Genomic DNA, 13,896 nt, shown 5'->3' on the forward strand with positions numbered 1-13,896 from the left:
AAATCCCTGAAAAAGAAACTCCCCAGTCCACAGTAATGCAAGTTAGCAAGAAGTTTTCTTTCTATATGAGTGCTGCTCTAACTTTATCTGGTTTTAAAAATAAATGTGCTGATCAATGTCATGAATAATTAAGTGAAAGGAGTTGTGGGATTTGGGGCTGTTTTCTTTTTAGTAATTGTAAATTCCATTTCACAAAGCCACAGCTCAGTAGCTAGGAGGAACAAAGTCTGGGTTACTCCTTACTCATTAAAAAAAAATCTGCCTGACGAAATGTAGTTCTAGAAAGGTTTTTGCTTAGAGTCTAGAGATTTTTCACATATAGGGTTAAATCATGTGAAGAGGTTTATTTATCTAATGAAATAATTATTCCAAGGATAAGGATAAACTCTTCCTGAAATGGCTATAAAGAGTGGTGTTCTGGTTCAGGGCCAAACGTAGAATAAGTCTGATTTAGCAAACCTTGTACAATCAGTATGCATTGACATGTTCCCTATGTCAGACCTCTGAACTGATGGGGTAGTGAATGGGGCCCCCCCTCCTTCTCATTACTTTGCTGCCTTGGAATTCTATGTAAATGAACTGGCTGGTGTATTTAAATTGCCTGCTTCTCTTGCCACTGTAGTTAGGAGAGTGAGGGGACCTGAATTCCAGAGGTTACTTGGTCATACTTCACTTGAACGTAAATGGATTAGTCCTAGGTAAATTGCTGTCCTTAAGGCGCATACCAGTGCCATGTTGAAGACATTGGAACTTTGCCTCTTAACCAGTAATAGCCTCTAATGACAGAATTAGACCATTTCCAACTGGAAGGCCCCTTGGTGCTCAAGTCCATTGCACTCTTATTTTACATTTATTGATTTGCTCAGGAACGGGATCCATTGACTTCAACATTGGTAATACATTGTGAAGATTTTTTATGCATTGCTTAATACTTTTCTGAAATAGGGAATACTGTTTGCAATATGTAACTACAGGCCTGTGTGTTTAAATATAAGTGTGAGAATGGATGGAATTGTCCACTAGCAAGCAGCCCTGTAGCCTAGCATGCCCACATGGAGTGCGCTAGGAAGTTACTACAGACAGGAGGCTTATAGCCTATTCAGAGTCTGCCTACACTTCTCAGCTCGTCCTCTTCTCTCACTGGGCATGTAGCTAGGAGAAGAAAACATTCCCTTTGGAGTTTCATCTCTTCTCTTCCATGTTCCCTGTGTCTGCTCTGTGTCCCCCATTCAAAGTGCCAACTCTCCTTCTCCACTTCTAGAGAGTGAATCGTCAGTTACTCTGTTCCAAGTTACTCTACTCTGGCTTGGCAGCGAGGGGGGGTTGGGAGAAGAGATATATGTTTGATATTTCTTTTTTTGCTTTTTCTCCCCAAATCCCCCCACTACACAGTTGTATATTTTAGTTGTGGGTCCTTCTGGTTTTGGCATGTGGGACGCCACCTTGGCGTGGCCCAGTGAGTGGTGCCATGTCCCCGCCCAGGATCCGAATCGGCGAAACCCTGGGCTGCCAAAGTGGAGTGTGAGAACCTAACCACTCGGCCATGGGGCCGGCCCCTGTTTGATATTTCTTTTCTATAAGAATTTTCAAGCCAGTTATACGTCTCTTACTGTCAAGGTGGGCTTCCTTTTAGCAGATGCTAAAATAATAGAAGCAGCAGCTAGTATTGATCCCATTCTTAAAACAATCCCAACCAGTGAACAGGGCCAGGGCAAGGTCTTTACACAGCTTCACCCATGTGACTATATATATATACGCTTAGTTTTATATATATATATATACACACACACACACACACACATATATATATACACTTATATACTTAGTTATATATATATAGTTATATATATATGTATAGTCTTGAAAAGTTAAACTGACTGAGCTTCATTTTCATCATCTGTAAATTCAACTTGTCAAAATTAAAAATAACAGTTTCTGGCGCAGAAACACTCAATCATTAGTAGTTGTAATTATTCTGCTCAAATAGGAGTAGTATTTTCTTGGCATTAATGAAAATATTTTCCCTTCTTGTGAGCACTTAGACTTTATGACACCATTAGGAATTCTAGACTAGTATTTTATATTTTCTGGAAATTTGGAGTCACATGTAATAATCTTCTTTCAACCTTCCATGTCTGTCCATTGTTCTTTGATGTTCAATAGCAAATCACCTTTGCACCAGAAATTGTTATGAGACAGAAGAGAAAATGGAGTTTCTGTTCTTTCAACCACTTACATGTGTTGAAATTTTGGAAAGAGATGATTCAGTAGGATCTGAGGTGAAACTATTGCAAAGCAAATGTATTTTGTATGTCAAACCACAGAAAAGTCATTAATTAGCCACAATGCATTTTAGACTCCTGGTCATAAATTGTTCTAAAGTGAAAACAAATTTGCCAAGCTCTAAAACTTTCAGTTAATTTGCTAGTCAGAATTTGTGTGACATCTTCTAAATAAAAAAACAAAAACAAAAATATCTAATAGTCTATGTTAGAATATCGAGTCAGTTTGCATATTCATTTGCATTTTAGGAAGCTCAGTTTATTTTAAAGCTATATGTGTGCCTAAAACATACTAGTCACTCAATAGCTGCTGCTTTTATGAAGTAATTAAAGGCAACAGTTGTTGACTGAGTACACTACACATATTTTTCTTCTGTAACCCTACCAGAAAAGAGATTTTCTAGGGAGAATTTATGATCAGTGATTCATCGAGATACAGAGCTTTGCTTAAGCTCTTTAAAAATAAGTTTATTAAGAACACTAGAGGTTAATCTTCAGTTAGATGTGACCCACAGTCTTTTACTATGAAGGAAATTTCTGTGAAGCATCTGTGCTTTACCCTCATTTTCCTTCAGGAAAACAGTGACCCAGAATATCAGCCTCATAGCCACATGGGACAGCCACATCCTGAAGACTGAGGGCTTGGAGAAAGTGTTTGTGTTACTTTATTTAATTTCTTAAAGTAAGAATCATTGGATACAGTTTATGTATATATATTTCATTTTGTTTTTCTCTTTCCCAAGTGCTATTTTGGAGTAGATGTATTTTTTTCCCCAATACTCAGTTCTAGGTTAACATCCCTGTCTGTGTAAATCAACATATCTTTTAGTATCCTGTATGGAAATCAGTAATCAGTGACCTGAAGTTCCTTCCTGTTGCCCTCTCTTACACGACTCAGCTTCTACAACAGGGGCCCTCCCCCTGTGCCCTTGATTTCTTGTCCTCTCTTGGTTTTGATTGCCTTCCCGTCTGCCTTCTGATCTTGCCACCATGGAAGTGGCGTTCCTGAGATCACAAGCAGCTTCTCAGTGTCAGGTTCAGTGGCTGTGTCTCAGTCCTTGTTGTTCCTAAGCTCTCAGTGCTCTTGCTGCTCTCCACTGTCACTTTACTTCTTTTGACTTTCATACCACTGAACTTTTGGGGTTCTTCTCTGCATGTCCAACTGATGCTCTGTCTGGCTGCTTTCATCCTCCTTCTCCTGCTCGATTGTAGGTGTTTTCTGAGCTTCGGCCCTGTACTGCCTTTTCTTTTTTCTCCCCCTCTTTCTTCCATTAGAGAGTCCATCCTCTCCATAACTGTTACTCCTGTGTCCTGATTAGGTATTGTCAGCCTTTGATTCTTCCTAGTGCTGAGTCCCAAATTGGCAGCCTCTGTCCACCATTTCCATTCTGAATGTCTTGCTGTTGATTTAACCTCGAGTGTGCCTGAACTTGAACTCATCTTTCTCTCCAGATGGGGCTTCTCGTCTCACACTCCCTATTTCTGTCTCAGGACCATCAGTATGAACCTTGGAGAAAGCAGAACTTTGGAGTTACCGTTGATTCTTTCCTCTCCTCCCAAACTCAGTCACTTATCATGCTGCAGTCTTCTTTGCATTGTTCCTCAGATCCATCTCCCCAGCCATTTCCTCAGTTCAGGCTTTTCTTATCACATTACCATGACGACAACTGTAGCCTTCCTGGTTTTTCCTCTTCCCCATCATCCTGCGTGGTACCATACCAATTATCTTCAAACACAGCTGTCTTCACACCACTTTCTCATTGCATAACTTAATACCTTCTTGCATCTTGCAGGAAAATGTAAAAAAAAAATTGTTAACCTGGCACTCAAGGCCTCTTACATTCTGACAACAGTATTATTCTTTCATTTGCCCTTCTTAGAGTCACTGGTTTTCAAACATCATGTATATAACTAATATTTTATAACATCCCCTTTATATACTGACGTGAAATTCATACATATTACAACAAAATTACTCACATGATTTCAAAAAAGCCAACATAAGACCCTACATATAATAAAAGGAGAATTATAATTAAGTCATAATATAATCTATTTTAATCTGTAAATGCTTGGCTATGACCACCCCAGAAGATAAGATGACGTTGCCTGTGCTTGCATGTGCTTGTAATAATGAAGCTTAGATTGAAGAGAAATAAGACAGTAGTCAACTAAACATTAGAATCATTTTTTTTGCTATTTGACAGTTAAAATGATAGCTAAGTATGTATATGTTAATGTATTGATAGAATCAATGTGAGTGTGGTGGCTACAGCTGCAGACCACTTACCAGTGAGTCAGGTTGTTGACTGGACTCCCATTAGGGGTGTTGCCACTGGTGAGGCGATTTTCTGACATGGTGGACAACTCTGGGTGACATATGAACATTACAACTTCAGTCTTCCTTTGTTTTGCATAGGAGTTGTATCCTTATATAGGAAGACCATGCAAATAATTCTTTCTAAGCTCAGATAATGAAAAATAGGTTTTTCTCTCACATAACCTTCCCATTTGAAACGATGTAGGAATTGCATTGTATCTAGCTCCAAGGCCTCTGCCCTCTAAGGCCCTGGTGTTCCCCAATGAGCCAACTAAAATATCCTCGTATGTTTTCAAAAGTATCCACAGAGTGGGGCGGGGGACGGGTCCAAGAGCCACTGCTCTGAGTGCTGCACAGGCGCACTGCCTCTGCTGTGCACTCACCTTTCCCTCTGTGTGCCCTTCTTCTCCTGGGGAAGATCTGCACTCATCTCCTCCTCAAAGTTGAAGCTGTGCCGAAAGCTTATGTTCTGATCCCTCATCTGTAATGTAGCATCTGTATTATAGTGGTATATGTTTATCTTTTGCACATGAATATTGCCGCTTCCTGTATTAGAAGGTGTAGTTTTGGTTGCAAATATCAGATAACCAACTTAACTTGGTTCAAGCCTCTATCCTCCGCTCCCCCTAAAAGTATTGGCTCTCTTTATTGAAAAGTGCAGGTCGGGTGTCCTTAGGTGGAGTGAGATCCTGGAGGTTGACAATGGTTATTGCATAGCGGTGCCTGTATCTGCCTCATTTCCTTCTCTTTCTTCTTATGTATAGTCAGGCAGGCTAAGTCTTCAAAATCTTTATACCTTAATACTATTAAAGTTTATTTCTTTGTTGTGCTACATATCCAACATAAGTGGCATGTGGAATCTGCTCATTGTAGTTACTTGGGACCCAGCTTGATGGAAACACATTTGTGACATGTGCTTCTACTCTTGCAATGATTTGGAAAAGAGAACATGCAAATTGCACAGTTGTCTTCATGCTTCTGCCCAGAGCAGATACAAGTCACTTCTATTCATATCTCCTTGACTAAAAACAGTCAAATGGCCATGCCTGAATTCAAAGGGGAGTGCAGCCCTCCTCTGTTCCTGAATGGAAAGGAAAACCATGACATTTGTGAACAAATAAGCCCTGTTGTTGAACTCAGTTGGATTTCCTTTGTGTCATTATCGGCCTGCACTGTCTCCGGCACCCCACCCTCAGCTTTACCTGACTCTAGTCTTATGTTTTTAATTCTTTTTACTCCTTATTTTTTTACGAATAGATGCCAAGTTCTGAAATTGATCCCTTTTGGCCAGATCTGCACCATGTGCCTATCCTTGGATCTTTGAAAGAATAAGGAGAAGTGGGAAATGTCCTGCTTGAATTATAGTCATCCTTCAGTGTCTGGGGAGCTGATTCCAGGAACCCCCTCAGATACCAAAATCCGCGGATGCTCAAGTCCCTTTTAGGATAGTAAGATGGCATAGGACAACGAATATAGTTTGCCCTCTAAATCCGAGGGTTTCGCATTCGTGGATTCAACCATCTGCAGGTGGAAGTTTCGCTGATACGGAGGCTGACTATGTATGGAGTGAGAGTAGCCGGGAGGGGCAGCTCATCAAAGTAAAATCAAAGCAGAACAGATGTCGGGCTGGCCCTAGTGACTCAGCGGTTAAATTCACATTCCGCTTCGGCAGCCCGGGGTTCACTGGTTTGGATCCTGGGTGCAGACCTATGCACTGCTTTTCATGCCACACTGTGGCAGGTGTCCCACATATAAAGTAGAGGAAGATGGGCACGGATGTGAGCTCAGGGCCAATCTTCCTCAGCAAAAAGAGGGGGATTGGTGGCAGATGTTAGCTCAGGGCTAATCTTGCTCAAAAAAAAAAAAAGGAAAAAAAAGCAGAACAGATGCTAGGAAAGGCTAGCAAGCACCACCGATAGTCCTGTGCTCCCTAATTAGATTAAACTTTACTTGAGAAAAGAGACTTTGTACTGTTTTCCTACGTTTCCTATGTCCTGGGTCGTGTTTAAGATAGTGTCTTGCTTGAGTTGTTGCTTTATTCATTCATTCATTAATAATATAATTATATTATTATTAGGTAACCTGTATATGATATTAATTACTGTATATATCAAGTACTTTCTAAGTGCCTTATGCATATGAATTAATTGAATCCTGTAAACACCTCATGAAGTAGGTACTATTATTATTAACCCATTTGATCAGATGGGAAAGATGAGGCTTGGAGAGGTGAAGAACTCAGTCAACTTCTCAGAGCTACACAGTCTGTTACCAGCCAGTCCAGCCCTGTGCTCATCATTATAATTATTTATTAGTCACTGGATATATATTCTTAATACATTTGCTTTACACTGCACAGTATATTCCTCATCATTAATGCATGTTAAAAGACAGAGAAGGGGTGTTAATTCACAAGATCAAGGGGAGTATTTCTGGTAGTCAATCCAGGTTAGGAAGTTAATGGGGTGGATATATTTTAGCATTCTCCCTCCACTCTCCCACTTTATTAATGACTTTTATCTATTTTCTTGATGAAATATCCATTACATGTTTGGTCGGAAACCTCCTCTATCACTATAGAGGAACAAATATTTTGATAAGTGGTTTTCTCAGATCTGGAATCTCTATAGAGCAATCATTGCCCGAGGCTAACACTCAGCTTTGTTTTCTGTCTTGTCCTGTGCCAGCTAAGATAAGGATATTTTGCCTTTCTTTGTAGTTTGAAGACATCTAGCAGCTTGTCACAACTTCCAAAATCTTTGAGGAAATGAAGTCTGAGTACCAAGACAGTAATTTTACCATTATCCCAGTGGGTCGGTATTCTACTTGATACATTGTAATTTTAACAAGGAAGTTACAAGAAAAGATTTTCCTACTGTGCCTCTGCAGAAAGGTGAAATAAAATAGAATGCAATTCCCATTTGTTCTTCTGTAGCTCATTTTGACAGCTGAGAAAACTCTTAAATGGGCATGAATAGAGATCTCTTTTTAATCTGTATTTATCTGACATTAAAATTGCAATTTTATTTTTGTTTATATGAAATAGTAAAATCATTAGATTTTGTTATGACAGCCATTTAATGTGTCAAGATGATGGATATAAAGGTTTTGCAAAGTTAAGTAAGAGTTTTCATTTTACAGTGTTCCTTAAAATGTACATATACTTAATATTTAATGATCAGATTAGCATGTAATTTTTTTATATGTCCTACAGTATTACTCTATAAGAGATTTTGGGTCAAATACAAATACAAAATTTAATTCAGTTTATTTTACTATAAAGGAAGGTCAGTTATTTGGAGTGTTTTACGTGTTTAAAACCTGATTTCAACATAAGAAATCTAGTGCAATTTAAGCCCACAAATGTCAGTAAGTGACTAATTCTGTAGTTTGCAAGGACTCGATTCCTACAGTTCTTGTGTAGAAAATCCATAGAGTGTGGGCTGATGTACAGTTATCCTTTAACATTTAATACGAATTAGATGCTCCAAATTCTGTTGTGATCGTACATAAAAGCAGTACAGAGTGTACAGCTTAATTTGTGGTTCTCCCAGTCACTCTAGCTTGGCTTCATTTGCTCAAGTCTTCGCTTGTGACTTGTGGATATTGACCATCAGAATCCTTAATCAAATGACTCTCCATGCATGTAAAAATCATAGACACACTCTTTTAAAGCTAGATGTGCCCCTTCCTACTTTCTTCCTTTGAAAGGAATTATATAACGGGGAAAACACTCCTTGTATTAGTTATTTGACTGGTTGGATTAAAAAGGGACAAAGAGGAAGGACTCTTTCTTCTGGACTTTGGGTACTGTGTAAAGATGTGGTGCCTCATCGAGGACAACCATCTTGCAGTCATGAGGGGATTAGCCGATTTGCTAAGGCTGTCAGGATGGAAAGATGGAAATAACCCGAGTTCTTAATGTTAAGGTTGAAATCCTAGCTCTACCACTTATCCGTTTACCATCTTTGAGCAAGGCTTTGGCTTCTCTGAGCCTCGGTTTCCTCAGCTCATCAAATGGGAGTAATAATAGTATCTATTTAATAGGCATGCTGTGTGGATCATATGCAGTAATACGTGAAGAGCACGTTGTAAGCACAATGCCTCAGTTCATACCTGTTGAGAAACAAGATTATAATCGACATGCCATTTTCCCATATATTATTTCAGTGTCAGCTATATAAGGTGTCAGGTTTTATTTTATTATTTTTTATTTTATTTTATTTTGTGGAAGATCAGCCCTGAGCTAACATCTGCCAATCCTCCTCTTTTTGCTGATGAAGACTGGCCCTGAGCTAACATCCGTGCCCATCTTCCTCTGCTTTATGTGAGGGATGCCTACCACAGCATGGCTTGATGAGTGGTGCCATGTCTGCACCCGGGATCCAAACTAGCGGACCCCGGGCCGCCAAAGCAGAATGTGCGCACTTAATCGCTGCACCACCGGACTGGCCCCTGTCAGGGTTTTTTGTAAAAATTAAAATACAAAACTGATCATGATATAAAAAATACAAATGAAGAAAATGCATATTACGTATAATTATCCATCCTAGAGACATGTTTGATGTAGGTTTTAATAATATTATCATTCATATTAGCTTTGCTGTGATTGCTAATATCAATATGTGGCTCACCTATATTGTGATGTTGCCAGAGTGTTTATGAAGGTAAAAAGTAGATACTGTTATCCCCGTTTTTTTTTCGGGTAAAAAAGCTGAGGCTTGGAAAGAATAAGTACCTTGGTAAAAATGTTAGAAAGATTTTGGCATAAGAACCAGGGACAAGAGCCAGGACTAGAAGCTAGGACTGTCTGTCTGCAAAGCCTGTGCTCGGAGGGACTTCAATTAATTGTCCACTATTGGACGCTAAATAGAGGATAGCTATGAGAAGCAAGCAGTAAAGGCAGACAAAGCACTTCTCTGCTTCAAATGTATAATCTCTCACAGATATTTTTATTTAAAAAAATTAAAGTGTAATTAATATGCAGCTAAATGCACAGAAGTTGTGTGTTCAGTCTCACACGTTTTGATAATGAATTACACCCAGGTAGCCACAAACAGGCACCCACACCAAGATACAGAACGCTTCCATTCCCCCAGAAGTTTTCCTCCATGACCCTTTGCAGTCAATCCCAGGCCTCCCAGCTGCATGGTAGCCCCTGCTAATTCCTGCTTAATAGAGTTTTGCTGTTCGCAGACTTCACATAACTGGAAATGTAATGTACATATTCTTCACAGTCTGGCTATTTTCTCAGTATCATGTTTTTCACATTTATTTAGGTTGTGTTGCATCTGTCAGTAATTTTTTTAATTGCTAGGAAGTACTCTATTGTAGGGATAGATCACAGATTGTTGATTCATTTGTCTGCTGATGGACTTTTGGGGTTGTTTTCACTCTTGGGATATTATTGATCTCACTGTATTTTATGAGATTCTATATTTGTCTATTTGGCATCTGTTAATTATAGGGCCAAACTACTGGCCAAGGTTGTTCACATCTTTCCTGTGGTCCAGAGCCCATACTCTGAACCACCTCCTTCATGTGCCTCTCACACACCAAGCCCATATTTCCACTGCCCTAAATCAACCCCGAATCAGGTACCAGACAACTGGGAATAGCCCCTAGGCCCCAGAGCCCTCCATAATTATTGAAACGAGCCAGTCCTAAGCTGTTTACGCTGCCCTGCCTTGCCTTTCCTCCAGTAAAGGCTGCAGCCCGTGCTTTCCCCTGGCTCATGCTTCCAATTCCTCTCCTGAACTGGTGCTTCCCCGTGTGGCCCTGTGTGGCATGGCATGCCCCCTTCTCTTGAGAAACGTAAGTAATACATCTTCTTTCAATGGCATTAACCTCTCTGTGTCATCACTCAGTAATCCCATAAATTAACATCCCATGAGTACAAATGAGACAGCTGTAAATAGAGATTATATAAACATTTGTGGACCATTCATTTTGTGAACGTGATTTTTTTCTGTGTCCTGGGTCATACACACACATGCAGACACACACACAGCACGCACACACTTAGTAGTTATCTACAGTGGTTGTACTATTTTACGTTTCTCTTAGCAAGGTTTGGGAATCCATGTGACTACCTTCTTTGCCAACATTTGTCAGTCTTTTTTATTTTAGCCATTCTAGTAAATGAGAAAGTGTGTAGTACTGTGGTTTTAATTTGCATGACTAATGCTGTTAAGCATCTTTTCAGATGCTAATGTATCATTTATGTATCTTCTTCTGGGAAGTGTTTGTTCAAGTCTATTGCCCATTTTTATAGGGCTTTTTATCTTTTCATCATTTACTTATATATTCAGCATCAGTGCTGCTAATCTTTTTCCTAGACTGGCTTGCTTATTAATTTTCTTAATGATACTGTTTATGACAAGACATTGTTAATTTTGAAGAAAACCAGTTTATCATGTTTTGAAATTATTAACGTTTTGTGTCTCCTGCCACGGTCATGAAAATATTCTCCTATGTGTTCTTGTGGAAGCTTTCTGGTTGACTGTTTTACATTTAGATCTGTGATCCATGTCAAATAAATGTTTGTGGATGGAGTGACTTAGGCATTGAGGAGATTTTTTATATAGATATTTGTTTTTGGAGTAACATTTATTGAAAACACTTTCCCCCCATGAACTGCCTTGGTTAAAAAACAAAAAACAAAAACATTGACCTAATATTTGGGATGTATGTCTGAATACAGTCAATATCCTCTTTAATTCATCTATTTGTTTATCTGTGCAACTTCAACACTGTCTTAATTGTTGTCAGTTGAAATCAGTTAGTATAAGTCTTTAACATTTATTTTTCTTTCAAATTTGGCTCTTCTGGACCCTTTTCAGTTCTATGTAAATTTTAGAATCATCTTATCTATTTTTTCAAATGGACGCGTTGGAATTTTGAAGGGAATTGCCTTGAATCTATAAGGCAATTTAGGGAGAATGGGCCTCTTAACATTATTGAATCTTTCAATCAATGAGCATTGCTTATCTCTCCTTTTATTTAGGTCATCTTTAATTTAGCTCAGTAATATTTGTGGTTTTCACTGTAGGAGTATTGCACATACTTGTTAGATTTCTACTGGATAGTTGATGTTTTTCTATGCCATTATAAGTATGATTTTTAAACTTTTATAAGTATGATTTTTAAACTTTATTTTCCAATTTTTATTGTTATATTTAGAAATACAACTGATTTGAGTGTTTGACCTTGTATTCTGCAGCAATGCTAATTCACATAATCTAAGTAGTTGTTTTCTTTTGTAGATTTTTTGGGGTTTTATTTCTTTAATTTTTGTTTTTTTATTATGATAACATTATATAAGTTTTGGGTGTACATCATTATATTTCGATTTCTGTGTAGATTACATCATGTTCACCACCCAAAGACTAATTACAATCCATCACCACACACATACGCCTAATCACCCCTTTCGCCCTCACCCCCTCCCCGGTCACCTCTGGTAACCACCAATCCAATTTCTGCCTCTATGTGTTTGTTTGTTGCTGTTTTTATCTTCTATTTATGAGTGAGATCATATGGTATTTGACTTTCTACCTCTGACTTATTTCACTTAGCATAATACCCTGGAGATCCATCCATGTTGTCACAAATGGCCAGATTTCATCGCTTTTTATGGCAGGAGTTTTCTAACACAGTCATATATGTCTGTGAATAATGAGCTTTACTTTTTTTTCCCCATCTGAATGCCTTTTATTTTCTTTGCTTCCCTTATTACACTGTCTAGGATCTCCAGTACATTGGTGAATACAAATGGTCAGAGAGGACATCCTTGACTTCTTCCTGATGGTGGTCGGAAAGGGTTTAATTTTTACCAATAAGATTGATGTTAGCTGAAGGTTTTTGGTTCATACTCTTTATCATATTAAGGTAGTTCTTTTCTGTTTCTACTTTGCCAAGAGTTTTCTCATAAAGATGATGACTTTTTTCATATGTATTTTCTTCATCTATTGAGAATGATTATGTTTCTTTTTTATTTTGTTAAGTAGCATGAATGTTAAGCTATATTTTGGAATAAACCCCCTTTTCTTCATGATATATTACCCTTTTTATATACTGGTGTGTTTGATTTGCTAATACTTTTAAGGATTTTTACATTTTTTAGAATTTTGAGAGATTTTTGTATTTTTTAATGAGAAAATATTGGTCTCTAGTTTTCTTGTAATATTTGTCATTTTTTTTGGTATCATGTTAATACTGGCCTCATAAGCCTTCTTCCTCAGTATTCTGGAACAATTTGTATAAGATTGGTATTATTTTCCTGATACTGGAATTCATCAATGAAGTCCTTTGGCCTAAAGCTTTCTTTCTGGGAAGGGTTTTCATTTCAGATCCAATTTCTTTAATAGATGTGAGGTTACTTTCATTTTCTGCTGTACCTTACATCAACTGTGGTAATTTGTATTTTTGAAGGAATTTGTCCTTTTCATCAAACTTACTGAATTTATTGCCATAAAGTTATTTACATTATCTTTTCTTATTATTTTAATGTTTGTAGGATCTGTTGTGATGCTGTCCTTTTCATTTCTTGATCTTGAATTTTGTGTTTTCTCTTTTTTTTTTCCTGTGTAGTACTGCTAGTGATTTATCAATTTGGCTAATATATTCAAAGAAATAATATTTTACCTTGTTTATTTTTGTCCTTTAAATTTTTTATTTATGCTCTTATTTTTAAATATTTTCTTTGTTACATTTATTTTGAGCTTAATTTCCTCCTCTATTTTTGCTTCTTGAAGTAGGATCTCAGATTGTTAATTTTAAACCTTTCTTCTGTATTGAGATTTAACATTATAAACTTATAAGAGCTGCTTTCTCTGTGTTCTACAATTTTGATATGGTGTGTTTTCATTATTCATTTCAAAATATTCTATTTTCGATTTAATTTCTTCTTTAACCCATGGGTTATTTGAGGTATATTGTTTTTATTTTTCCTAGTATTTGTGGATTTCTCCATTTGTCCTTTATTTTCTAATTTAAGACTTTTGTTGTCAGAAAATATGCTATTTATTATTTCAATTCTTTGATGTTTTTGAAACCTATTTTATAGAGAAACATGTAATGTCTCCATAAATGTTCCAAGTGCAGTTGGAAAGAATGCCTGTTCCGTGGTTGTTAGGTTAGTGTTGTATAAATGCCAACTAGGTCCAACTGACTGATTCTATTTGTCATATTTTCTGTGTCTCTACCGATTTTTTTCGGGAGGAGGAGGCAGGATCTACTCGTTCTATTCATAACTGAGAAGGTGCTTTTAAAATCTTCAAGTGCAATGGTGGA

The 13,896-nt window shown here is 37.7% G+C and overlaps 2 protein-coding genes across 6 annotated transcripts in view; one reads left to right on the forward strand and one right to left on the reverse strand.

Annotated features, from left to right (window-relative positions):
• Positions 1-4,640, reverse strand: part of LOC138918166 (uncharacterized) — a 130,703-nt gene extending 126,063 nt beyond the window's left edge. The window contains exon 1 of the mRNA XM_070238365.1: positions 4,573-4,640. Within this exon, the coding sequence (XP_070094466.1) occupies positions 4,573-4,640 (68 nt within the window). The remainder of the gene's footprint in view (positions 1-4,572) is intronic.
• Positions 1-13,896, forward strand: part of CNTN3 (contactin 3) — a 317,098-nt gene that overhangs the window by 15,190 nt on the left and 288,012 nt on the right. The gene's annotated exons all lie outside the window — the stretch shown is intronic.

Source organism: Equus caballus, chromosome 16 (assembly GCF_041296265.1).
Source record: "Equus caballus isolate H_3958 breed thoroughbred chromosome 16, TB-T2T, whole genome shotgun sequence".
Classification (NCBI taxonomy): Eukaryota; Metazoa; Chordata; class Mammalia; order Perissodactyla; family Equidae; genus Equus; species Equus caballus.